The following is a 26,667-nucleotide window of genomic DNA, read 5'->3' as shown; positions in this document are numbered from 1 at the left end:
TGGGAGCTGTAGGGGGCACTGATTTCAACTGAAAAGCGTGTGAGATGTGGAAGAAGATAAACCTGTCACAGACTTGTGAGGTCCAAGCGCTGAGCGCAGGAGGCAGCGGCTAGGAAAGTACAGACAGAAGGGGGATGTGGAGCTCAACACCCCTCCCCTAGGGAAGCAAGTGCAGCTGCTCTCCACAATCCTGTTCTGGATAAGCCCGACTTGAGCTCCTTGGCAAATCAGTAAGGATGGCCAAGGACCTCAACTGCACCTCCTTACCTCGAGGTGTTGGCCCAGACTACCACTGTGCTGGGAGCTGGTTAGGAGGGTTCTATCTCAGTTCTCTGACCGCTTTCCCCGCTTTCCGCAAATCGTTTAACCAATGAGAGTGATAGGCGGCTACCTAAGGACGCTTCTGCTTTCCTTGAGTCCCGGCAAGGTTAACCAATCAATGGGAACTTGGCTGTTGCTAAGAGACCATTGAGTTTGGCTCCACCCATACTTAGGATTTTAGCCAATGAAAATCTGCACTTTGGACTGTTGCCGCGAAACCCGTGAGATAAATTCCAGCGGCTGAATGTTTCGGCGCCTGCGCAGATTGGGGAAGGTTCTGGAAGGCAGTGGAGCTGCCGCCATTTTGCGGGAAGAGGAGTAGCTCCGGCTCTAGTGCTGCTTTTATTGCCGAGTCTTTGGAAGATAGCGGTGGTTCGTGTCCCCCGCCACACCCAGAGGAACAGGGGGAACCGGGACCCCCGCTGCGGGGACCCGGAACTGGTAAGAAACCCCGAAACCGGGTTCCCCCCGCAACGTCACCTATGCGTGACGTTGCCGCGCGGCCCCTCCCCTTGACGTCACAGGCAGAAAATGGAGTCGAGGGCAGAGTCAGGCAAACTTTTAAAATTTAAAAAAAAAAAAAAAAAGTTTTTGTTTATTTTGACCTGGAAGTGTTCGCTGCCTAACTAATTACTGGCACGATTTTAGGGATCGGCACCCTCGTGGCTGTATCCTTCAGCGATGAAGATGTTTCAAGGATCCGAATGACTGGTCTCTTGGTCCCCATAACCTTGACGTTCAGGGTGGCCCACACTGTCGAGGGAGCATCGACCTACCGCGGTCTCAGAGGATTTGTGGGATCCGTTTTCAACCCCTAGTGGCGCCAGAGGGAGATGAGGAAATTGAGGTTTCTTCCTCAGTCTTCCTTATGTGGAAGACATGTCCACTATGTTGGCGGCTCTGCCCACATACCCCGTGGCGGTAGAGGAGCACAGTGGGGCCACCTAGGAGGTTTTAGCATCGGGACGCTGGCCCTCACAGAGATGCTGCCAGTTACTTACTTGCAGGACCGTTTTTTGAAGCGTGGCCTTGGTTTGTTACACGTGGGAATGTTTTTGTCTTTCTCATTGTTCCTGTTCTTAATTTGTTTGGAGATGTTTGTGCCCAGCTCAGAGACCAGACCCAGGAGGTGGCGCTGCCCATCACCCCTGGGACTCCAGCGTTTGGTGAATGAATTCTGTCTGATTGGGGCTGACAGTGTATTTTCGTTCTCCTGTGGCCCGGCTGCAGTGGGGCTTAAGTGCTGGCTTGGGTCTAGTCTGTGTTATGACAAGGTCCGTGCCATACCATGATGGTGGGTCCCTAATGCAATTTTTGGAGCGGGGTTGGAAGAAAGCAGTATAATGTTTTAATGTGTGGTATTGAATGGACTTTAACCCATAAGTTAGAACTTAAAGAGCTCGAAAACTCCCTACCTGAAAGCACGTAAGTGTTTGGGACTTTTCTGCTATTTAGACATCTAGAAGATGGACTAAACCCAGCAAGATTCCAAGTTTCAAAGTGTGCTACTGTTTTATATATGTGTGTTTCTAAATATATCCATTCATTTGTTTCTTAGGTCTGAAAACTTTATTCCACAGGTAGGGGTTCCTTTGTCAACTTATGTGAAAGTTGTTGCATATCTTAGGTTATTCCTGCGCTGGACTAGCACTCAACAAAGAGCAGTTCTTGAAACTAGAAGCATTTCATTTGGAGAATTAAAGGCAGGCTATAAAAAATGAAGAGCAGTGTTATGACACTTAGAAATTTTGTATAGACTTGGCAGTCAGATGACTGAAAGGAACGGAGTTTGTAGATCAAAAACTTACTTATAGAACCATTTTTTCCCCCACCATAGGTCAGATAGCATATATTAAAATCAGTCTGGTTCCTAATATTTTGAAGTATATACTGTATGTTGGTTTCTTTTTTTGAAGCATATACTATTGCAAACTGGTTATCTCTATAAGCTACACAGTAAGATGTGACTAATGAGACTGATTCTTTTCATATACCTATGAGGACATTAATTCTCCAGATGAGTGTATATTTAAAAATAGACATCTTGGTATGCTGTGTACTTTTCTTTTTAAAGGAATTTCCTTTTAAGTTTAAGTTACAAATCACATGAGAGAGTGGTAACCTGAACATTAGAGTCAGAAGACTTCTGATCAAGGATCAGCTCCTCCATTTGAGCTTTGTGACTTTGGGCTATTCACAGAACCTCTGTTTTTTCATCTGTGCATTAGATCCAATATTACCTGTAGCATATGTTACCATTGATTACTAAATAAATGTAAGATAAGAGATTGAGTTCACTGGTTTTTGGACATCTATTTGATTTTGGTTTGGTTTCCATTTTAAGCCTTAAATTTGGGTCGAACTAAGTTTTATTGTTGGCTGCTTCCAAGAATCTTATCTTTGTAACATGTTTAGCATAGTGCCCAGCAATGTCAGGTACTACAAATGATAAATATGATTACTTTTATTAAATCATCAAAATAGGCTGTGGACTCTGTCTCCAGTCACGACAGCATGATTGGATGATGCATTAGCTGCTTTAAAGAGGACAAAGCTCTTGTGTATATGGAAAGTCTTAATTATAATTAGCCTCTCTGCATAGAAATTCTTCAGATTAGTTTTTTTCAGTTTTATTAGGATATCAGTGACATAGAATAAAATTATACATGTTAAGGTGTACACTTTGGTGGGTTTTGTTATGTACTAACACCCATGAAACCATCACCTCCCCAAATTCCAAAATGTTCTTTTATAATCTTTTCATCCTGGCCCTACCCCACCTGTTCCTATCCTTAGGTAACCACTGACCTGCTTTCTGTCACTACAGGTTAGTTTGCATTTTCTAAAATTTTATGTCAATGTACATCATACAGTATGTACTTTTTTTTGATAATCTCTTTCAGTGTAATTATTTTGAGATTTATCTGTGTTACATATTTTGATAATGTTGGAATAGTAATCTTTGAATAATTTATCCTGTTGATTTCATTTGGTGTCTTCTGTTTTTATTATTTGTCAGACCTGTGACAAAACAGACTTGAGAAAGACTATGGCTAAATATGAAAGCTTGGGGTAGGCAAGAAGTCCTACTGTATGTCCCTAGACAGAAATGCTTCAGACTGGGGCTGGTTAAGCCATCTTAATCATAGTCTTTCTGAATTACTCAAACTCTAGTTGGTGTTGTACAGAAAATGCTTAACGATGAATCCCCTTATTTGTGTGTGTTTGGGTCAGGGGTGTGGGGAAAAGCTTAGGACAAATTATTTTGTCTTAGGTATTACTTTGTCTTGCTTTTAATTTTTATTCTTGTAGTCTTACCTTTTTAATGGAATATGTGCCAGTTTTAAGTTTAAAGCAGTTATTTATTCAGAATTTTGAATAGTAGAATGGAGGCCAAGTGCCCACTATAAATAGTAAGTTTGAGTACCTGCATTTTCTTTTAACAGGAAAAGGACTGTATTATATTTTGTCTCTCCCTAGACATCTAATTTTTTTCTAGACCCTGACCGTTTATAAGCCACAAAGCAGAACTAGTTTAGATCTGTAAGGTGCAAAAATAAATGTAGGGTAAGCAACAGCTGGTAAGATACATTTGGAGTTCGAGAAACAAAACTGTATATTCTGGTGTCTGTTTCTTCAAAGGGAGAGGGAATGTGGGGTGCCAGAAGGGGAGGAAAAATATAAATGAGGTTCTTATGTATCGATATCTTTTCCCCAGATCTGCTACAATGGCATCCGATGACTTTGATATAGTGATTGAGGCCATGCTGGAGGCTCCCTATAAAAAAGAGGAGGTAATTCCCTATCTCACTCTTGGAATTGGGTTAGTAAGAAAAAGCAGTTGTGGCTCATCAGTTTCAATGTTTTAGGAATTTTCTTTCCCTGTTCATTTATTATGTACAGTGGCTATTCATGAAAGGTGTAATCTTTCGATAGTCACTGCTAGAGACCAGTACTCAAAGGCCATGCTTGCAGAAAGGGCCCAGAAAACTGGGAGTGAGGGGGCAACATAAAGTTGGGATGGGAACCCTTTGCTCACAGCTGTCAATGACACAGAAGAAAGTTGCTATATCTCAGACGTAACTCATTTCTCACTCTCCTGGGAGATAGATGTTAGTGGATCGAACATATGTCAGATAGCTAATGTTTGACTTTAAAATCTCATCCCTTCTTTTTGGGTAGTTTCCATCCTCTTATTCTCTTTGTTAGGAGATCTAGGTGCTCAGAAACTATTAAGGTAATTGAGAGTTTTGATTTCATGAGCTTTCTTCCTTGTCCACTTTGTTCTTGCCTTGCCCAATGGAATCTGTGTGTCTGCCACCTGATGCCTTGTGTCGTTTTCCTGGTGAACCCCTTAGGATGGGCAGCAAAGGAAAGAGGCTAAAAAGGACAGTCCCAGCAACATGACCAACAGCACCAGCAGCGTTGACACCAGTGGCTGTGGTACCGGTGGGAGCAGCGTCACTGATGGAACCGGCGCCACCAGTGGAAACGGCACGAGTGGGGAGGCAAACACGTGAGTGTGGCATGAGGAAGGGGGTTGGCCGCTTGGGGACGGAAAACAGCTTTGTCCATTATAGGAACAGCTGGAACAGAGAGGTGGTTGTTTATAAGACTTCCTACTTTAGTAATGGCTCCACTGGGTCATGGGAATAATGGTGATTTGGTGTAATGATCTTCCAGTGTAGACTTGTGGATCGGTCCTAGTTTTGATGTATTTCATTTGAATAAAATAACAGGAGGCTCTCTGATTTGAAAACACCAGATAGTGTTCCATTCCCTGGCGGGGAAATGGCCATTTCATATACCTGACAGCGTTCAGGGCTGTGTGTAAGCTGGTGGTGGGCCATTGTCACGAGCTCCTGCCATACTGTCTTCTGGATTTCGGTCTTTTGCTGGCTTTTGTTTCATCCTAGCCTCATGGTCATCTGGTTTCCTTGGGAGAGAGAATGGAACCTCTGTAATAAGAGCTGATGCTCTCTCACAGGAGGAAGAGGAGTCGGAGCTGTAGTAAAAGCCGGGAGAGAAAACGCAGGTCGGTCATGCTGGGGACACTTGGGTTTTGAGAGTTATGAATGGAAAGATACCAGGGAAAGCTACACATGAAAGGCCAGAGGAGGTTGGTTCGTTCTTTAAGGAACTTAATAGTCATTTTTATCCATAGTCGTAGTCGAGACCGGGATCATCACAGGCGGAAAAATAGTCAGAGCCGAAGTCGAGATTGGCAGCGTCGCCACCGCAGCCGTAGCTGGGATCGTCGACATAGTAATGAGTCACGAAGTCGAGACTGGCGTCGTGAGGATCGTGCACACTACAGGAGTCCACCACTTGCCACTGGGTATCACCTTTTGCTAATAAGATCACCTTTGTATTCTGGGTAAAACCAAGTGCACCGTAGTCCCTGCCTAAGGGTGCTTGTATCCTGTTGTTGTGGCAAGAGACCTGGTTACTGGAGGGGTGGTACTCAGAACTTGCATGTGTGATGAAGTGCTGTAATCTTTTTTTCTCGTGGTGGAAGACTCAGCACTGGGCCAAGTGTGAATAGAGGTGGTTTTCAGTTTTCTTGTTCTCTGTTCTGTAGGCGTAGGTATGGACACAGTAAGAGTCCTCATTTCAGAGAGAAGAGCCCAGTCAGGTGAGTTGATAATGAGCCCTCTTTCAGGGACTGTGAATTATGACTGAAAAGTGGTTTGAGGCAAACCAGAGGAATGTGTAGTTCTCGAGGGCAGCTGAAGAACAATGCACAGGTATTGGGAGGGAAGGTGTCAACAGCTGTGCCCTGCAGGGAGCCCGTTGACAACCTGAGTCCGGAGGAGCGGGACGCCCGCACAGTGTTCTGCATGCAGTTGGCTGCCCGCATTCGGCCTCGAGACCTGGAGGACTTTTTCTCTGCTGTTGGCAAGGTAATCCTCTTCTCCCTCTTAGTTAGCTTGGGGTAGCCTGTCTTCTGTCCATCCCCCTTTATGCCCAACTCAGGATTTCCCTCTTGCCCTGGATAGGTTCGAGACGTCCGTATCATCTCAGACCGGAACTCACGTCGGTCTAAAGGCATTGCCTATGTAGAATTCTGTGAGATCCAGTCTGTGCCGCTGGCCATTGGGCTGACTGGGCAGCGGCTGCTTGGAGTGCCAATCATTGTACAGGCCTCACAGGTGAGCAGCTTGAGAAATGGACTTGAGAAGATGGAGTTGAATGTGGTAGGTGTGAGCGTAACCTATCATTTCCTCCTTCCGCAGGCTGAGAAAAACCGCCTGGCAGCCATGGCCAATAACCTGCAGAAGGGCAGTGGTGGACCAATGCGCCTTTATGTGGGCTCCCTACACTTCAATATCACTGAGGACATGCTCCGGGGCATCTTTGAGCCCTTTGGCAAAGTGAGTAGAAAGAGAGGGGAACCTCTGAAGGGAATTGGGAACAGTGGGGAGGGGGAGGGTACCTCCTCATCTGTCTGATCATGGCTAACCCAATTCATGTTTCATAAGGGCCACGTGGGTCCCTCCTGGGAAAGTTGGCTCCATCTCTGCATTCTTACTGCTCAGGAGATAAATTAGGCACTGTGAAATCAAATAGTGGGGTCCAGATTAAGTAAGATGAGTCAGCAAAAGTGTTTTGGAAAAAAATGGTTTTTGTCTCTCTTTTCAAAATGATTTGGAGAAATACAATAGGTTGGTTAGAAAGATAGAGGTATTTAAAATAATCTAAGTAGGAGACTTTTCTGGTGGCTCAGTTGTTAAGACTCTGTGCTTCCACTGCACGGGGCACAGATCACAGATTCCGTCCCTGGTGGAGGAACTAAGGTCCTTTGTGGCACATGCTATGCATAGCAGAGCCGAACAAAGCAGTCTGGGTAGGAAAGGACGAAGGTGTGGCTTAGCCGGAAGATCGTTATTTCTCTTTATTTTGCAGATTGATAATATTGTCTTGATGAAGGACTCAGAAACAGGCTGCTCCAAAGGTTATGGTTTTATTACGGTGAGTCTCTAGTCTTTAACTTTTAATTTTAGTTTAGGTTTGTCCACTTGTCTGATTTTGTAGCTCAGCTTCATCCTCCTCCCGTAGGAACGATCTTAATGACCCATAAACCCTGCTGCCTGAAGCTTGGACTAGCCTTCTGCCCCTTGAGATGAATGCATTGCTTGAGATCTTGGCTTTGCTCCCACACTCTGTCAGTGGCACTGGTATGGGGTGTCCAGGAGTTCAACCAGCCTCCCTGGTGCTACAACTTGCTGTTTGGGTAATAGTAATAATTCCAGGATGCAGCTGAGGTTGGGGGATGAGGGAGGTTAGGTATGGGCTTTATTGTAGATGTATGTTATAGATTTGGTATATTTTCATGATGGAGTGGGAATAAGAAGTTATATACTTCCCTCTGTTGCTACCCTGTTTGAAGCAGTTTCTCCACTGAGAAATACTTTCATATTTAAATACTGTCATAGGGAAAATAGTGAGGCCACCTAATAGTGGGCAAGTCTCACCTTTTCCTGACACTCCAACAAAATTGTCTCCCATAACTGGTTCTTCCGTGTGACTCCAGGCTGAGGACTGGTTGCCAGCCACAAAGTCTGATAGAAGCTGCTATTTTCTGGGCTCAATCCAGGCAGCCTACACCCCCACAGTTGCCTGCAGGGCAGAGGGGAGGTAGGTTATGTTCTACCATGGGAATTGCTCATCACAGAAGTATCCAGTAAAAGCAAACCACCTACATACACCACCTGCCTAGGAACTGTCATTACCACGTGCCAGGCCCTAGGGCAGGTAATACCAGAGTAAATAAAGCCAGCTGTGGGGTTCATGGTGGCAAGTACCTTCTTTAGCTCCTCATGTGACTCAGATTCAGAAAGGTTCCTCTGGCGTCTTTCTGCCCTTGTGTTACTGCCTTTTAAGTCAACAGCCTTGACACATAAACAGCAGACTAGGAATCCTCATTATGTCAGGCTGCTGCTGAAAGGGACTAGAGAGTTAGAGGCCCTGTGGCCAGTCGGCCAGAGAGGTGGAGTGGGACTGGGGATGCAGTCTTGCTTTCAGTACCAGGCGTGTGCCCTCCTGAGGCTGTGCCTTTCCTAGTTCTTGACTAAGGACTGAAACTTACTAGTCCTGAGGGCTGAAATGAAACTCAGGAGCCTTGGATCTCAGCCTGTATTACTTCCATCTGATATAGCCATTTGTGAAACAGCCAGTCAGGTGAGGCTCCCTACAGATAATTCACTGTTAGGTTCTTAGTGGAGCTGGAAGATTGAAAAGTGATTGCCCTTGAGTCAGCTGGAAAGGGTTCTTTTCAGAGAACCATTTGGGAGGATGGGATCCTAGGTGACATTCCTTGGGAAAGCAAAGTCTGAGCCACAGTGAGCATGCGATTTTCTTGGGACAGTAGGACTAGGGAGTGTTCGTGGGGATTTGAGAGCATGTCTGTGGCCAGGAGGTACCTGATACGCCCTGGGTTTCTTGTAGTTCTCTGACTCAGAATGTGCCCGACGGGCCTTGGAACAGTTGAATGGCTTTGAGCTTGCTGGTCGACCTATGAGGATTGGCCACGTGACCGAGCGACCGGATGGTGGCACAGACATCACTTTTCCTGATGGAGACCAGGAGCTAGACCTGGGATTAGCAGGTGGACGTTTGCAGCTCGTGGCCAAATTGGCAGAAGGTAGGTTTCCTTGTGGAGTGAAGAACGTGGGGTTGAGTTTTACACTAAGGGTTAGGACTTAACCCCACCTCTTCTTTCCCTCTGAGGCTCTGGAATCCAGCTGCCAACCAGCACTGCCGCTGCCGCTGCTGTGGCCCAAGCTGCTGCTGCTCAAGCTGCTGCCCTGCAATTGAATGGAGCAGTTCCCCTGGGCGCCCTGAACCCAGCGGCTCTGACTGGTAGATTTGAACTTGGGGAAGGGAGAGAAGGGTTAGGCCTGGAAGGCAGGAATACTCTGCTAACTTTCCGTGCCTCTTTTTGTTCTAGCTCTGAGTCCGGCCCTGAACCTCGCCTCCCAGGCAATCGCCTCCCAGTGCTTCCAGCTTTCCAGCCACTTTACCCCCCAAACCATGTGAGTCACAAGGCCCAACTTGCGTCAGTGTTCATAGTTATTTTCTTTCCTTCAGCTTCCTATTTACATCTCCTCCTTGCCACAGGTAAATTAGTGGCTCGGTCCACTGCCTCCCTGTGCCTCTGGGTCTTGCCACTCCCTGCTCCACATCTACCCTTCCATGGCCCCTTCTCTCCATTTTGTGGACCAAGCCATTCTGAGGGCATGAACACTGACGGTGGGGGAACTGGGGCCCCCCTTAGACACCAAGAAGGGCTCCTACCCACAACAGCCCCAGTGGAAATAGACTCTGCTGATCAAAGCCGCTGGTCGAAGAGAACAGCATCTTCACTTGCGTTGAACATTTGTTTCTCTGTGTTCATCATCTCCTGGAATGACCTGCATTGTCCTTCCCAACCACCTGTTACTGATTCTTCGATTCCTACCCCTTTGGGAAGGCCATAGGGCATTAACTGAAGGAACTAACTGCTCTTCTCCTGTACCTTTATCCTGCAATCTGTCACAGAAATCCCCTGAAACCTCTGGTCTGGGAGGACTTTGGAGTGTGAGGGGTTGAACCTTGCTGCTACAGGGCCCTGGAAGGTAGTGCGGACATGTGCGTTGGGAAGCCTGCCTTAGACCTCACCTTGGGGCCAGAACTGCTTCTGTGAGCTCAGGATCTTGCTGGGAGGTGTGGGAATAATCTGCCAGCCATTTTGGATGTCTTTGGGGGCATTCAGGAGTTTAATGAAAGGTAGGGTACCTTTCTGATACCATCCAGCTCTGTGTAGTTGTCTTTTCCTTTGGTCCAGGGTGGGATTATGGAGGGGAGACTGCTGCTCTCCACCACTTCCCTATGCCTCTGGAGACTGGGCTCAGGCCCAGCTGTTAAAGCCACTCTTGTCCCCTTGCTGGACGCACATGAGCCCTTCTCACTGGATTTTATACCCTGTGTCTGTGTACATAAATATATATATATAAACTTTGTACAAAAGGCATGTCCCACTGTTGTGGCGGCCGCTGCCCATATGTATGTGGTCTCAGTCCCTTAGTGTGTCTGTCTGATGTTAACTTCTGAGCCAACACCACGAATGGTTCTTGGGATATAAAATATTTGTAATGTCATTGTGTTTTCTTTCCTTAATTTTTAAAAAATCTGATCTTTTGGAAGAAAAACAGACAAGACACACACCCTGTCTGTATCTGCGTTATACTCCCATGGTCTTCATGCCCTGTGGTCTCCACCTCTGTCTTTATCTTAATTATCTCTAAACATACTGCCCATTGGACAGACTCTCCCGCTCTGGCTCTACGTGGGGACAGATCTTGTCTTTCCACCAGATGGCAGTGTGACAGTAGCACATTCTGCACCTTCTTCTGGGGGCGGGGTGGGGTGGGGGGTTGTGATCCTGAGAAGCTTAATTACTAAGGAAGCCTCCTCAGCTCACCATTCTTACCCTCTTGGTCTCTGTGGCTTGCCTTTGGACCTCTTTGTGTAGAAATCCAGTCTAGTATCCAAAGGGGTTTGGGCATTATACATCAGGGCTCCCCTAGGCCTTAGGTCTGTAATTGTTCATCCTTTCAGTCCCCTCAACTCTTGCTTCCCGTATGGCTCAGCCTGGGACAACACAGGCCTGGGCTGATCCATGCATTCCAGGGAGCTGAGTATTCTAGGCATGGCCTTACCAAAGGTGAGGCACACCTTCCTCTGCCTGCTTTGTAAGGCTTAGGACAGGGGGCCAGCCCAGAGCCTTGGTCACCAACTGCGGACCAGCCAAGAGAAGAAGGTCTGAGGTTCCAGGGCCAGAGCTGAACCTCAGACCTGTCTTCCTCCTGTGGGCCTCCTCCATTCTTTACTGGTCTCTATGGCAACAATGTTAAGGCTTTATTGTCATGCTAAAAATATGGATAATTACTGCTAGGTTTTTTAATTTGTCAGTTAAGGTTTCTAAGCAGAGTGCTGGTTTTTTGGTGGTGAGCTTCTGAGGTTGTTCTTGACACCGAAGTGTTAAGTACATGAAACCTGTTTGTGGCACAGAATGCCACTGGGACTCCGGAGGGATTTCTAGACTGCTGCAACCTCACCCACTGTCACCCCTACCCCTTCCTTATCCTTGTTTGCTCTCTGGACCTGAAGAAGGGAAGGAGGCTTCATTATTTTTAGGTAGGAGCAGCTGGCTGTGGCCCAGTCCCCATGTAGTTATTGATTGGGATGCTGATGCATCCTGAGCTCAGTACAGACTGTTTGTATACATCATCCTAAGGCTGTGGACCAGGCCTCCTCATGCAGTCTGAAATGCCTTCAGACTACAAGTACCCATAGGCCTTGCCTCCTGCCTCAGGTGGGCCCCATCACTACTCAGTTTCCTTATATTTCCATGCCTGGCTGTTTTGCCTTCCTGCACTGTGGGTCCTTCCACCTCAGTTCTTCCTTGCTCTCAGATCCTCACGTAACATTTTGCGGGAGAAAGACAAGGATGGAAGTAAGGGGATGTCTAAGACAACTTCTGTTCTAGTGTTAACCCATATAAGGTGACAGCATCTAATGGATGACAGTTCACTGCCTGTGACTCAAGGCCTTCTTATTACTCATAACACTCTAGGGGGTGGTTGGAGTGTAGAGAAGGGGGCAGTAGGTAACCCCTTAGCTCAGCCTAATGTAAAGAAGCCTCCCTCAGCCTCCTGCCTGAGCATGGTGGCTAAGCTGAGAGTAGAGATGAGGCTGTTTAAATCCATTCCCAGTGCAGTTACAATTTCCCCACCAATCCTCAACTCTAAAGGGGATTTTCATCTGCCTTTTGGCTTACAGCTTCTACTTTTGTCTTCTCTGAGGCAGCCCTGTTTTTTAAACTGCTGTATTCTTGACATTGGGATTCGTTCTATTTCCTTCTTAGACTCTAACCAACCCCAGATGTGAGCTACCATGGAAGCTGGGCTGTGACTTACGAACCTTTAGTCTTTGCGTTTTGCACTTACGAAAAAGGGAAATGAACTAAAAACTTGAAGATACTCTGTCATAGCCCCTCTTTTCTCTTAAAGTCTGGTGTGAATCAGGAAGTGTTACTTGGACAGTGAGAAGAGACTATCCTGGCTCCGAAAAGTGAGTGGTGGGAGGTGGTTAACAATAATGAGAATTTATGCAGCATTTATTGTGGGTTAGGCATTGCTCTAATCATTTTATGTGTGTTGTCATTTAATCCTCACAATGACTCTCTGAAGTAGATTCTTTTATCATCTTCACTTTGTCACTGAGGAAACTGACACCCAAAAGGTTAACTAACTTGTCCCTCGATTATGTAATTAACAAGTTTGGGATCCCAGTCCAGACAGTCTAGCTTCAGATCCCTGACCTTAACCTGCTTCTCAGCATCCCTGTGAAAGCCAAAGCCTTGGAGTCATGGGGAAGTGTCACTTTTTCTGTCTCTGTATCCATACTTCTCAGTATATCTTGAATTTTTCCAATTCCATGTCTACTGTCCTGTTCTTTCTTGTCTTGTACCGTCTTATTCTTTCTGCTGGTCAAAAATCCTGTTCTTTAAGATGGAAGTTTATTTTCCTTTCAGTATTCTTGGTCCTATTATAGTTCTTATTCCGACTTTATTTACAGTTTGTAAACTCTGTTACTCGGTGGTTATATCTTGATGAAGTCAACCATAGATGTGTTTTCATTATTGTTGTCTTTGCACATATTTTATATCTGTTGAGTTCAATTAATCCCCTCTCAGTTCACGTCAGACCTAGGCTTTCCAAAAGCTCTCTCCCCTGTAGCCTGCTTAGCTCAGCAGCCTCTTCCATTTCTTCCCCACCCTTCCAAAAGAGAAGGCGACTTTACTTTTTTTGGGGTTACCATGGTAGCCTGTGATGCTTTCTGTCTAAAGTGCTGTTACCACCATCAGAGACTGATGTTTCCATGGCAACCAGGTGAAGTCAGTAGGCATGAGCTGAAGGCAGGAAAGGAACTCTGGTCTGAGAACTTGTGTATCTGAATTTTCTGGCTTCAATTACCCCCTCTTCCCTCCCAACTTTTATACTGTATATCCAGAACTGATTGCTCTCAAAATGTGTTCTTGATTGAAAGAGCTCTGTGTGAGGTGAAGCAGACCAATTAACTCAGGTCATGTGGGGAGATGGAGGCAAGAAAAGATCTGATCAAAGATCACTTTTAAAAGTTGAGTGAGTTTTCTTGGCTTTCCTAGATGATCTGCTCTCAAGAGCCCTTCAGGAACTGGCTGGAGTTACTGGAGACCCATTAAGCAGTTATTTTTGAGGCCAGTGGGTGGATGAGATGCGTGAAGATTGTAGAGGAGCCAGTCAGTGCTGGATTGCAAAAGGGGGAAACAATGACCTTGGAAATCAGAACTTGTCAGATTTGCCAGTGTTCCATAAAGGATGGGAACTTCAATCAGCTTTCAAGCATCTTGAAACCTGCTTGTTTAAAATGAGTGGTGCTGAGAATCCGCTTCCTCCTCCCACTTCCTGGGCCCGACCAAGACAGGGGACCTCCACCCTGCAGCAGAAATATCATACCATTGAACACCACCATGTGGTTCAGATCTCTCTTCTGCCACAAACCAACTGAGTAAGCTTGGGTGTTACTTCATTTCTGCAACTCAGACTCCTCACCTGTAAAAAGGAAATGATTACAAAGTTCCTGTCGCAGGCATGTCCTGAGGATTCAGTGAAATGATACATGGGAGGGCTTAGAACTGGTTGGTTTGTCCTCATTCCTGTTTCTGGGAATGCCTTCACACTTGACTTTCTACCTGACCTAATTCTTCCCAGCCTCAGAGAATGCCCGAGTTGTACAGGGGGATGATAGGGCCCTACCAATGACAGGGCGGTGATGAAAATAAACTTGGATTGTTCTTGGGCTTAAATACCAGGCTCACAAGGCCCTGGGTCACTCAGAGTCAGGCTGGCTTTCAGGAAAACCAGTCATCCCACTGGCCCAATCTCCTTTTATACTTGAAACTCTATAATGGGATTACAACCAGATGGCTTTGGAAAATAAAGGTGAGCCCCTCAGGTACCTTCAAGATACCTAGCGCCCTCTGCTTGGTCTGGCTTGGGAAAATCCCAGAGCATTCTCTGTTACTGTCCTTTGCAAACTGCCCTCCTAATCTCCCCCAAGCATTCCTATAGCACCTGTCTTTCTTGATTTCCAGAGCCTAACTCTACCTACTCTGGCAGTTTAAGTATTTTAAATCAGCATTGGTCCTCTGCCTAAGGTTATAATTTGAACAGAAAAACGGGAAACTGTAGTATAAGACCATTCTTAGGCTTCAGTTGCCAATCTTCCCCTCAGTACTCCCCAAGCAAGAAATCCAATAATGGGTCTTGTGAGTCCTGTGGGAAGTATGTTGGACTCTGTGAACTGCAGCTTAAATGTGTATCCCCAGAGCAGGGCTATGCTTTGAGAGATTCGAACATTACATGGTGCCTGAATAAGGGGCTGGACACAAGTTGCCAAAAAACATTACTTCCCTATACTTCAATAAAAATTTTAATAATAATGAATTTTTTAAAAAACATAACTTCCACTGCTCACTTGTTTAATTATGAAGATATTTACATTTTATCTAGTCTTCATCACATCTTGTAGGATGTGGGATCTTAGTTCCCTGGCCAGGGATTGAACCCATGCACCCTGCAGTGAGAGTGTGGAATTTTAACCACTGAACCACCCTTAGCCTTATTTTAAACTGGGAGAGCTGAGGTTCAGAAAGACAAGAGAGGTTAATAGTGACTTTCTCCATAGACTTCTATCCTGAGTGCCAGCTTAAAAGGCTTGCATAGCCCCATCGAATTTGTATTCATTCACATCTTGAGTTTACATGGCCTCTAGGTTGTAAAGGCATGACATCAAGACTCAAATTCCTTGAGTATACCCATCTGAGAGCCCCCAGATGATAGAGGACAAAGAAGCAGGATGCTCTTAATCTGGCTTTGGGGCCCTTTTACAACTTGGATGCACCATCCTCCTAAATTGTGCTCTGTTCTATACAATGAGGGTCTTTACCTTATCATGTGGCAGGCTGCCCACCATTTCTTTTGTACATTTTTGCCACAAGGCATTTCTTTTCCTTCTTTCCCCCTTCTGTCTACAGCCTATGTATAACCTTCAAGGCCCAGTTCCTAATATATGTCTTCCAAATGTTCTGTTTCTTTCATTCAGACTTCTTAGAGCACTTGTTGCAGCTTGCAGTTAGAATGTGGTGTTTGCTGCTGCTCCGGCCATGTCAGTGCTTCCTCCACCTGGTCCCTGCTCTCCAGCATGACTGTAAGCTGCTTGCGGGCAGGAATAGCGTCTTGTTTTCTCCATAGGGCCCACCGCAGTGACTTGGCGTATACAGTACTTGAGTGGAACAAGCATTTGTAGATGAAAGATGAGAAAGTCCAGGAAAATTTTACTTAGACTGATGTGGATTGGAGTAATGTTAGATAAATTAAAAGATGTATGTGTGGGTGGACTTGCTGGGAGTGAGGATTTAACCCAGAAGATTTGTGGAGTGTCCTTCCAAGGCTCTGGTGGCCTTTCAGTAGATGAGAGAGCTTGCTCCAGTCTCTAGAGGAAGGTTAGATGTAGCAGGGCAGAACTGTAAGCACAGGCCTAGAGCTCTTGGCCAATGAGGAGGCCTTGTGGGCCAGGGGGGCGTGGGGTTTGTAGAGGTTGGGCAGGGGCTGGGCTCAGGGAGCAAAGACCCCAAGATAAAATCACAGTGGTTAAGAGGATATGAGGACAGAGAGTAGCTTACCTGGCTCAGGCAGCTCGGCTCCAGGCCTCTTTGCTGGTCTCTCACAGCAGCCCAGGTCAGCAGCCTGCTCTTACTTCGCCTTGATCAGAGGGAGGATGAAGAGTTGGCCAGGCTCTCAGAGAAGACCCCATCTCTCTGAAGTCTGGCAGGAGCGGGGCTTCAGTTTCCGTCTGTTCTGAGCTCTTCCTGTAGGCGTTTGGAGGGAACACACAGATGGGTCGGGCTGATGGAACTGGCTGAGCTGGGGGGAGGGAAGCTTGTAGCGTGTGTGGCTCCCCTCATGGGGGACGTCCTGCCATCATCATCTTTAGAATTCTGCCACATGGAAGACACTAGGCTTTTCAGTTCCTCACCTTCTCCAGTGACATTTGACCATTGGTGATCCGCTTCCTCTAGGAAACCCTTCTCCCTGGGTGGTGGCCACTACTTCTTCGGCAGCTACATCCCCCCTGTGCTTCATCTGCCTGTCCTCAGGACACTCTCTTTGGTCCCTCTTTTTTGTAACAACGAAGCTTTGTTTTGTTTAAAATTATTTAACTTATTTAGCCATAGGTAAAAACTCAAAAAAGGTAGAGAAGAGCTTACAGTGAAAAGTAAACCTCCGAACCTGTCCTCCCCCTACCCATTTCCCCTTCTCGGTAGTAATCAGTACCATCCTGGCTGGTGATTTGTTCTCACAGACCCCTTTGGAAATCTGATGAAATTCACGAACCTGTTCTCAGACGAATGCGTGACTGCACAAACACATCAGATTGCACCATTTCACAAGAATCACAGACCCCTAAAGCCCATGTGTGGTTTGAGGCTAAGGATCCCAGCCTGTATTATACCCTCTTTCTTAGTATCTCTGTTAGTGGGTTCTTGGTGCAAAATGAAAATGGGTTCCTTCTTCAAGGAGCTTGTTCAGGGACAGCAGAGCAATAAACTGAGCATAGGGCCTTGTGTGATTGCCCTGCGTCGCCTCCTTTCCTTGGCTTTCCTACTACTATCATTAGGGCAGTTATTCTCATATGTGTGTCTCTTGTCCTGACTTGTTCTGAATTTCAGACTCAGCTATCTGGGGAGCAGTTGAAACTCTCCATATGGATGTATTTCTGAGCATGTCAAACTCTAGAGTCTCCAAAATGGAGCCATTTACTGGCTACCTCCTCTGTCCCCTAACTGCCAGTTCCTCACCATCCTCCCATCACCTGCAACTCCTCCCTTGCTTTATACCCAGCCATTCAGTTGCCAGGTCCCACAGATTCTGCCTCTGAATTCCATGCCACCTCTCCTTTCCCATTGCCATCGCTCTCAGGATGCTTCTTCATTACTCTCCATGTGTATTACTGTGATTGTCCCCTAAACTCAGCTCCCTAGGCCTTGCTTCAGCTGCTCCAGTCCACGAACACCTGTCCCCGCCTCCTCTTCCCAAAGGACCAGCCCCATCATGTCACTTACACACTCGGAGCCCTTCAGTGACTCTCACTGCCTTCCAAGTTGGGCACAAACTCCTTTGCCATAGAGTTCCCAACCTTCTTTTCAGTGCTCATCTCTTACCCCTCCTCTTCATGTCCTGAGGTTTCAACCCAACTGTAGAACCATCTGGTCCCTTAATGGGCCCAGTGTGTTTTCCTGCATTTTGCAATTAGAACTGCCTCTGTCCCTGGTCCTGAGTTTAGTGCAGGTTTACTCCACTATAGCCGTGTAATTTCTCTGGCCCTTTTACCACAGCCACTTGCCCATGGCTCTGCCCATAGTGTCCCCTGCATTTCTTCTACCGTTCCTCTCCCTCTTCCCCTCGTCCTCAGCAGAAGTGGAGCCTCAGGTGCAAAGTTAGATACAATCACCATTAAATATCAAGCAGACATGAGTGGAATCCCAGTTCTCTTGCTTATTAACCTCAGGCAAGTAAAAGAAGTAGTAACACCTTATAGTCATTCAAGAATTGAGATAAAGTGAATAAAGTCCTAAGGACAGTGTTACTATTCTTATCATCTCACCACCCATGCTGGGCTGGTTCCCCTTGGCTCCTCCTCACCTGCAAGGACTCAGGAGACATCCTTCTTTCCATCGAGCTCTGGGAACCTGGGTAGGGTGGAGTGGAGGCCTGGCCCCCAGGTGCTCAGGTAGCTGTATCCTCTGTGTAGGCATGAGGGGAGTTGGTGCCTCTGCTCTTTGTTCAAACTCTTGGCTGAGGCAGCAGCAGGCGTGGGTGTCCCCAGGGGAGGCACTGACAGCTTCAGTACTCACATGGGCCTTCCAGGTGACAGCTGGGGTGGTGGGGCCCTGCCAGGGAAGGTGCAGGACGACCCCCATTAAACCTCAGCTGATGGGCCTCCCTGTTGGAGGTGGGCCCCACCTTGAACCATCCCAGGTCACAGCTGATAGTAGTTCTGGGCACAAAATGTAGCCTCCAGCCTGCTCCTTGCAGGATTAAGGGGTAAGGAGATGGGGACTTGATCACTGAGTTAGTAAATTACTCTAGCAGGTCCCTACTCCTCCCCAGGCCTGTTTTTTCATTGGCAAAGGGACAAGTTGGACTCTGTTCTCTAGGGACCTTTTTCGCCTTTCGCCTTGTCATGGACTACTCAGACTAAGTTCCAGAGCCTCCCTAGAACTGTGAGACTTAGGCTCATAGGTGCAGGGAACCTAAATCCATCCATCCCTTTCTTGGGAGCTTTGAGAACAGAGAGTCAAAGTGAGCAAATGCAGTAAAAAAAATGCTTTATTGAAAAGAGAAAGGTGGTCCCCTTGGTGGTGCCTCCTGGGTCCTGGCCAAAGGCAGGTTGCCACCCGTCAAATCTTCAGGCAAAAGTCTCTGCGCGCCTTACCTTTAATAACCTTAAAGGGGAATTGCCGTGGTGCCGCGGTAAGTCCCAGAATCTGAAGAACACCGCTTCCAGGCCCTTGCCTTTAAGAACTTCTTAAGGGCAAAGTGGACAAGTGCAGCAGATCAGAGACGGGACGCTGTAGGAAAGTCTCAAAGAGGCTCTGTGACTTTAAGAATCTCTTACGATGAGGCATGTTCGCGCTGAGTACAAAGGTGGAAAACTGTAAAGAAGTCTAGAAAGCTGTCTTCCAGTTCTTGCTTTTAGCATCTCTTTACAGGAGAGGTGGTCAAGCGCGAATTAATAAAAAAGAAAATCCCTTGCAGAACTACTTTCCTCCCCGCCCTCCGGAAGCCGCCCCGCCCAGCGGCCGCGGCGCGCCCTCCACGGTCCGCGTCCTCTCTTGCCCGGAGCCTGGAGGCCGGGAGGTAAACGGAGAGCGCATGGAGCGGGTGGGGCGACGCCCACCAGGGTCTGGGGGCGGGGGCTCCGCCTCCCGCGGTCACAGCAAGGTGTCCCGGGAGTTTTTGGTTTCCTAGACGGTCTTCGTGGAGGAAGCCGGGCGAGGGCGGGGCGGGGATAGGGGGCGGGTAGAGAGCGCGGTGACCATGGCGACCACGGCTCAAAGCACGGAGAGGTCGTGGCACGATCTGGATCGCTGCTTAAAGAACTTGGCGTTGCGCGGCACCAGGTTGGCAAGGAAGCGCTTGGCCTTCTTGGTGAGGCTCTCGCGACGCGCGGGCGGAGCGAGGCCCTCGGGGCTGCCCCACTCGGGCCGCGGGCCCCCGGCGCTATTTCGGCCCCGCCGCAGCCGGATCTGGCGCACCGCTCCTTCGAAGAGCTCCCTCGTGTTATGGTGGAGCGCGGCCGACGTCTCGATGTGCTTGCAGCTCAGTGTCCCTGCCAGATGGCGGCCCTCTACGGGAAGGGACCTCTTCAGGCGCCCGCCCGCCCGCCCACTGGGCTGCGCTAGGCCCGGGATAGGGCGAGGCTGGACCTGGGGGCTCCAGGGCGTGCAGTGAAAAGGGATTGGGGCAAGTCAATCTCTTGCACAGAGGGAACAAGCAAGGATCAGTTGGAGGGCGGTGGTGATGGGGAAGGGGAGGGAGAAAAGGGCCTTCAGAAGAGGTGAGGGGGAGTGAAGAGAGGGTCTGAAGCCCTAGGCGTGGGCATTGAAAGTCTGCCCTTTACCTGGGGCCAATTGCAATTTTGTGCACCTAGGAGGGTAAAAGGGTCTTATGGAGAAGAGATGACCTAGAAAGGGGAGAATCCTCTGAGATTGCAAATATGGATGAGGTTCAGGGTACTCACCCTCCAGTGAGACCTCCCGGGAGCGGGCCAGGTCACTCTTGTTTCCAACAAGGATGACAGGCAGGTCGTGGTGGGGCCTCCCAGCCCTGAGCCGAAGTAGGGTCTCTGGAACTTTGGAGAAGCTTCGTCGGTCGGTGACTGAGAAGACGATGAGAAAGGCATCCCCCGTCTGAAGGCAGTGGTCCTGCAGCCACCCCCCTGCATCCCCCTGCAGATGGGCAGAAAGTTGTGGGATGTCAGGGCTGGGGTCACAGAAGAACCTGCCCAGCACCTGCACCTCAGGGATGAGGCACCAGGATGTGAGGGCAAAGCCACCTGCTTAGGACACAGCATTCTGCCAAACACATCCAATACTCAGTGTGTTTGTGGAGGGGGGAGAAGTTTGTAATGTGAGCCCCACATGGGCAAATAGGGGACATAAGATCCTAGACTAGGGTAGTCCATCCTACTTTCTTATGCCTAAGCTCTTCAGAAATGAATGCTGTTCAAGTATATGCAATCTGGCCTCTCATTTCTGCATAGTAATCATTTATGTCCATATAGTCACAGGGCCTCACTTTTTTTTTCTTCCCTGACATTACAAAGCCCTGAGCTCCTGTCCTGTCAGATCAGTCTCTTCTAGGCTAAAAAATGTACAGAGTGGGTCTATTTCAGGGTTTCCAGCCTGGCTTCCAGCTGCAGAGTTTGTCAAATTCAGATCCTAACATTCCTCTGGGTCAGAAGATCCTGAAAACCAACAGCAGCTCTCAATGCAATGGTGTATACATGGGTGTCAGCCTTTGTCCCTGAGACCATATATATGAAGGGTCAGGTTCCATTACTGTTAAAACCAGGGTACCAGCCTTCAGTCTTCAGCCAAGACTTTGCCCCTTCTCAGTTCTTCCAGGTTTCATCATCTGCTTACAGCCACATCTTAGTTCTTACCTGTTCCCAGATGTCATAAACAACTAGAGTCACTTCCTCCTTATCCACCATGATGCGTCTCTCATAGGTGTCCTCTGTTGGGAAATAGAGACAAGGAAGAGAGCCCATGAGGAGGCTCCCTAACACCTCTAAGACCTGGTAAACAGGGACCCCCTCCAGAGAGGTTGCCACAGAAAGCATTGGAACAGTTTCTAAGTTCTGGCCTGCAGGACTGCACATGCCTTGAGCTCTTCCATCCCTGACTAGGGCTCCAGAGATGCCCTCAACCCTTGCAGGGCTCCCCCAAATACCTGGGTTCTCCAGCTCGTGAGCACTGTCTCCTTGGAGACCACCGAAAGTGCCTGCTAGGGTGCTCTTGCCCACGCCGCTCTCCCCCACCAGCATGACCTTGAAGATGCCATCCTTTTGGGTGGGGGCTGCCTCCCCTGAGCCCAGGGAGTCAGAGGAGCCAGAGGATGAGGCTTGAGGTGGCCAGTCAAGTTCATCTACAGCCTGGGCCCGCCGCAGCTGGTGCTTGTAGGGGACAGGCATACTGCCTCTTCGTCTGGGGGCCCCTGGGGCAGGGGGTGGCCCGCCCCGGTCCAACCCTGCCAACAGTTTCTCTGGCTTCTTCAGCAGTGTGGCATCTGCTTCTGGGGGGGCAAAGAGAAGGAACCTATGAGTGGGGTGGCCTAGCCACCTGCAGCAGGCTCAGTTCTGGCTGTTCCAGGCTCAGAGGCCCCGTTGATGACCCTGACCCAGAAGGAGCTGATAATTTTTGTCTGACCTCTTCCATAGAGCACCAGAAGCCTGAACTGGTGGGGCTCCCAGGAGCTGACCTGAAGGCTTGCCCAGCGTGGTTCCAGCCACAACCTGTTCAAAACATGCCTCATGCCGGGGAGGCACCTGTGCGCAGGCTCACACACCCACTCACACTTCATACTGACACACAGTCACACCCCCAGACTAGGCCTCTGGCCGGGTTGGGGAGAGGGGCTGCCACTCCTTCCAGTGAGAGGCCCTGCCCTCTCCTGCTTCCGGCACCGGCTGATCTCCACACTGGGGAGGGGCCCAGGGGATGGGAAATGAGCTACTGCCCCGGTTTTGGGGGTGGGTACCGACAGAGTCAAAAACTTTGTGGGGAGCCACTTCCCAGGGAAGGGCCTCCTCTGAGATGTGTGTGTTGGGTTTCCATGGGTGTGTGGAAGGGGCTGCCTCTCCCCATGGCCCTGTAGGGACGCCCTGCAGTGCATGGCTACGTGTGAGCCCTATTGCACCCCTGGCTGCCCCTGTGAGTCCCAGACAACATTCTGTTCACAGCTAGGTGGAGGGAGGGAGGGAGGGAGAAAGAGCGAGAGAGCGGGAGCAGGGAGAGTGACAGTGCACGGGTCAGGGTAACTGGAGGAGGAAGGAGACACAACAAAGGGGGATGCAGAGAGGCTGGAAATAGCCCAGGATCAATACTTGACTGGCAGCCAGGGCCTCCAGGAGCCAGAGAAACCCTTACAACAGGTCCCCAGGGTAGCCCCCTGCCCGTGATTCCCAGGCTTGTGGGCTGCCTCTTGTCTTTCCCCTTTCCTTCCTGCCCATCCCAACCTCTCAGGAGGCAGACCTAGGGACTAAGTACCAGTTTCTCCAGCAAAAGCCTGGGTGATGGGTGAAGGGACATTTAGGCAGCCCCCCTCTGACCCCCCTACTTAGCCCAGCCCTAGTGTGGGCAGGTGGCTCCCTCATTTTTCCAGTGGCTCTTCCCCTCTTGTTGGGTTCAAGCTCCTTCAACCCCTAATTTTGACCTCCCCACCAAAGCTTCAGCTCCCACCCGCATGGCTTCAGCCAGAACCTGTCAGCTTAGCTCTCACCTGGTGTGGGTGTCTCTGGAGGAGAGGCCCGGTGGCTGCTGGAGGGGCAGAGTGCTGTGGTTTCCGTGTCGGTGTCCATGTCGGTGTCGAAGTCCGTATGCATCGTTGTGTGTGTGCAGCCCGGCAGCTCTTGCAGCACCCGCTCGCTCACTCAGCAGCACTGTCAGCTTTTCCCTTTAAATACCAACCCCCCCACCTCCCCGCCAATCCTCGCCACCCCCCACACCTGGGGAGATAGCCCCGCCCCCTGATGAGGTCACATATGCTAATAAACCGTGATGTCAGCGGGATTCCCTCCTTTGTGTCCCCCCCCCCCTCCTTTGTGTTGCTTCCTTCTGGGGCACACCCACAGCGGAGTCTGGTTAACATGTGAACAGAACAAAGTCAGAGGGGCAGAAGAGACAGGTTCAGAGAAGTGGGGCGAGAGGTCCTGGGTAAGGGAGCTGAGGATCGGAGGAATCAAGGATCCAGGACCTCGGTGGTCTTTCTCTAGGAGCTAGGACTATGTGTCATTTGTCTGCGTATCCCAACCCCTTAGCCCAACGTTCAGCCCCGAGTGGGTGCCCAGTAGCTAGATGGAGGGGCTAAAGGAAGAAACCAAAAAAGACAGGGATAGGAGGACCGCCACCCTGCCACCAAGCTTTTCTGTTGCCTCCTCTTTCCGCCTGTAGCCCCTTCTGGGCTAAGACCCACAGAAGTACCCATTTCCCAGCCTGGCCTCTAGGCAGATGGGGGCTTTGAGGGAGACGTGGCGCTTTGTTTGGGCAGCTTCGTTTTTTTACTTAGTTCAGCTGGGTACAAACCACTGTGGAGACTTCCCACCTGTCCCTTCGTCCCAGGCCCACCAACCTCCTGTTAATCAGAGCAGGAAAAAGGGGAGGGGCAGCTAGCCATCTGGAAGTTCCCAGTGCGCAGGTGGGTAAGCCCCCTCTTGGTGCTCTCTGGAGCAGCCCTAGGCCTTCTGGGCTATACCGGCTGACGTGCGGTGACACCCACCTCTCTGGGGGAAGCCAAGATAGAGGCACTGCTCTACTGCACCTTTTCTGCCAGGGCCCTTCCACTTTAGGCGCCCACTCTTGTCTTCCTGACATCCTCAAGGACCCAAACATGCATTTCGATTTACTGGCCCCTTCTCACCCGTTTTGTCAGATGCTGTGCTAAGCACCTTCCTGAATTATCTCCTTTCATCCTCATGACCCTGAGGCTCAGAGTAATAGGTGAGTGGCCTGTCCTCCAGATCAACCATGCAGCTGGAAAACGGGGACACCAGGATTCCCACCCAGATCCTTCCAGTGCCAGAGACTATCTTTCGTCTCTGTCTTTGTCTTAAATATTCCAGCTGTCTCCTATTATTGGGAACAATCTTTATTGCCATCTTCAGTGGATTTTTCCAATTGAAGCAAATAGTGATCTGGGGATTACTAGTGCAGTATGTGGATTGAGGTCAATTACAGGGCAACAGTGTAGGGTCTAGCAGAAGCAGAACTATTAAGCAGCTACAATCCTTGTGTGCTTCACTGGACAGACTTGCAGTCCTCAATCAGCCTACTTGTCCTTAACTTTATTCACAATTTTAATGTTCCACCTATGTTCCTGTACTTGAAGATCAGAAGTACATCTATAGCAGCTAGTGACCCCTACAGTAGCTAATAGTAAGAGAAACATCACAGAAAACTTTTAAAGCAGTCCTAACATTTAAAAAGTGGTCTAAGGTCATCTGGCATTAAGGCGAATAGCTTTTCTGACACTGTTCACAGCTTCTGAAGACATTGCTGCAGAGTTCTTTGGTTTCTGAGTGATCCTCAGCTATCCAGAAGGATTTATGTTATATTGCAGATGTGCTGGAGATGAGTGTAATGTTGTAGAATGACTTCTTCCCAAAATGAGTTTTTTAAGTTTTAAATTATAAAGGGGTGAGCTTTATATATCTGGAAAGCTCATTTAGACGGTAGAATTCATTTCTATGGTACTAGGTAAGAGTGCCAGCGTCTGCAGAGCCCAGGGAGGACTCTTGACCATGACTTCTGCGGGCTCTCAATCTAGCCTCAGGCCACAGATGCAGGCTGGGTTTCATCTTGAACCATCATCTCTCTCATCCCACTGGTAAGTGGCTGTGCATTTGCCCGGCTTGAGGCTCCCTCAGGAATTGGAGGTTCTTTATAATAATGGGACAGACTGAGATTTGAAACTGAGCCAATCCAGGTTTAACTCTGCCTCTCAAGAGACTGGACCAGTCTTGTAATTCTTCTGAAGCTGCTGTGAGCCTGTGAATTGGGGCTGTGGTGTCCATGGCACAGCTTTGTTGTGAGGGTTAGCTACACCTGATAAGGGTCTGATATGCAGCAGGTTCCCCTGCCATTTCATGGTCCACAGCCTCAGGCTGTGTGGCTGGGTATCCCTCTGCCCTCCCAGCACGGCCTGGAGCTTGCTTTAGGTCCAGATTCTGCTCCTTAAGAACCAAATTCTGGTATCTGCTCAGATTGTCTGATTATCAGGCTGATTCCCATCTCATAACTGAGATCATCTCCCTCCTTCCCACCAAGGGCCTTTGCTTGAGTCCCATGCTGGGTATTGGGTGTCTTATCTTGACAGGATTTGGAGTCACCTCGTTTCTTTTTCCTTGAGCCATGGTGAAAATAAACTTGGACGACAGCCCCCCAGTGTCCCACCCTTACCTGGATATGCCCCTGTCTTTATATCCCATTATGCCAGTGCAAGGTCAACCCCCTCTCCCTGCCACTGGGGCTTCCCTAGGCTCCTGCTTGCTGGGAGGAAATGCTGAACAATTAGTGCTGGGTGTGAGGACATTGACAGGGTGTAAGCAACAGGGCCCCTCCAACAGAGGGGTGGGGATACGCCAGGCCAGGCAGGAAGGGGAAACCAACCTAAGGGGGGGCCCATTTCTCTGGGGACTGATTGTGTTAGGGAATGCCTCAGCGCTGCTTCTGTAGGCATCACACCCACTTCCATAGGCTCTTTCTAAATCCTTTGTCCCCATTAATTTTCCTTTTAAACTCTGGGACAGCTCTGTCACCTTGCTTACCACACACTGGTAAGCAAGCATATGTCCCAGCAGTTCTCACTGATCATTCCCTCCATTACCCTCTCCAGCTCTTGGGGTCCCTCCTACAGCCCTAGCCCTCACTGTCTGCTTAGTTTGCTTATCCTGTGGCCTCTCACCTTGCCTAAAATTCGCAACTCTTTTCCAACTACTGACAGCATTCTTTAGGATCTAGTTTGGACCCTCTTCCAGGAAGACCTCTTGGATTTGGCCAAGGTGATGCTAACATCTTCATACCCTGAATGATGATGATTTTTCTCAGGATACATCTTTGTCTGCTTTGGGGCATGCTGGATCAGAGTTCATCTGTCTTGCTTAGGACAGACTGAAATGCTTGGTTGGGTGGAGGATGGGGGGCAGAGTGCTCCACCGGGGACAGTCTGCTTCTGTGATAAGTGCTCTGAGAGTCCTCCAAAAATGGGAAGTTTCCCAGCTGCAGGGCCCCACTGGCTTATGACTTCTGAGAGCCTGGCAGTAAGGAGGCTTGGTGCTCACTGCTGGTGTCAGGCACTATAGAGATGGGCCCCTGGCAGTAAGTGGAGATGGAGAGGCTTACTCTTGGGGTTCCTAGAATTTTCTTACCCTCTGAGTGGTATAAAAACTAAGGATGGGTGATCTGAAGATAAATAAGAA

The 26,667-nt window shown here is 48.8% G+C and overlaps 2 protein-coding genes across 8 annotated transcripts; one reads left to right on the top strand and one right to left on the bottom strand.

Annotated features, from left to right (window-relative positions):
- The first annotated feature begins 566 nt into the window (after positions 1-566).
- Positions 567-10,460, top strand: RBM23 (RNA binding motif protein 23). Of its 6 annotated transcripts, none has more exons than XM_040227214.1 (16): positions 567-762; positions 3,118-3,148; positions 3,341-3,393; positions 4,040-4,115; positions 4,680-4,837; positions 5,309-5,356; positions 5,486-5,659; positions 5,903-5,956; positions 6,107-6,224; positions 6,321-6,473; positions 6,558-6,695; positions 7,228-7,293; positions 8,770-8,965; positions 9,052-9,183; positions 9,272-9,356; positions 9,442-10,460. In XM_040227214.1, the coding sequence occupies exons 3-16, from the start codon at positions 3,371-3,373 to the stop codon at positions 9,443-9,445; spliced, it is 1,425 nt and encodes a 474-aa protein (XP_040083148.1). In that variant the 5' UTR covers positions 567-762; positions 3,118-3,148; positions 3,341-3,370; the 3' UTR covers positions 9,446-10,460. The 6 variants fall into 6 exon arrangements, with proteins under 6 accessions (XP_040083148.1, XP_040083153.1, XP_040083152.1 ...); XM_040227219.1 differs by lacking the exon at positions 3,341-3,393 and adding an exon at positions 1,880-1,901; XM_040227218.1 differs by lacking the exon at positions 3,341-3,393.
- Positions 10,461-18,779: 8,319 nt separating this feature from the next.
- REM2 (RRAD and GEM like GTPase 2) lies at positions 18,780-25,974 on the bottom strand. Of its 2 annotated transcripts, none has more exons than XM_040227220.1 (5): positions 22,974-25,974; positions 21,426-21,767; positions 21,136-21,212; positions 20,212-20,419; positions 18,780-19,818 (listed from the first exon to the last, which is right to left on the bottom strand). In XM_040227220.1, the coding sequence occupies exons 1-5, from the start codon at positions 23,074-23,076 to the stop codon at positions 19,523-19,525; spliced, it is 1,026 nt and encodes a 341-aa protein (XP_040083154.1). In that variant the 5' UTR covers positions 23,077-25,974; the 3' UTR covers positions 18,780-19,522. The 2 variants fall into 2 exon arrangements, with proteins under 2 accessions (XP_040083154.1, XP_040083155.1); XM_040227221.1 differs by having other exon boundaries at positions 21,136-21,209.
- Between the last annotated feature and the right edge of the window lie 693 nt (positions 25,975-26,667).

The sequence above is a fragment of the Oryx dammah genome, unplaced genomic scaffold (genome assembly GCF_014754425.2).
Source record: "Oryx dammah isolate SB20612 unplaced genomic scaffold, SCBI_Odam_1.1 HiC_scaffold_26, whole genome shotgun sequence".
NCBI lineage: Eukaryota > Metazoa > Chordata > Mammalia > Artiodactyla > Bovidae > Oryx > Oryx dammah.
Note: the sequence above shows the minus strand (reverse complement) of the source record. Positions and strands in the feature narration are given on the sequence as shown.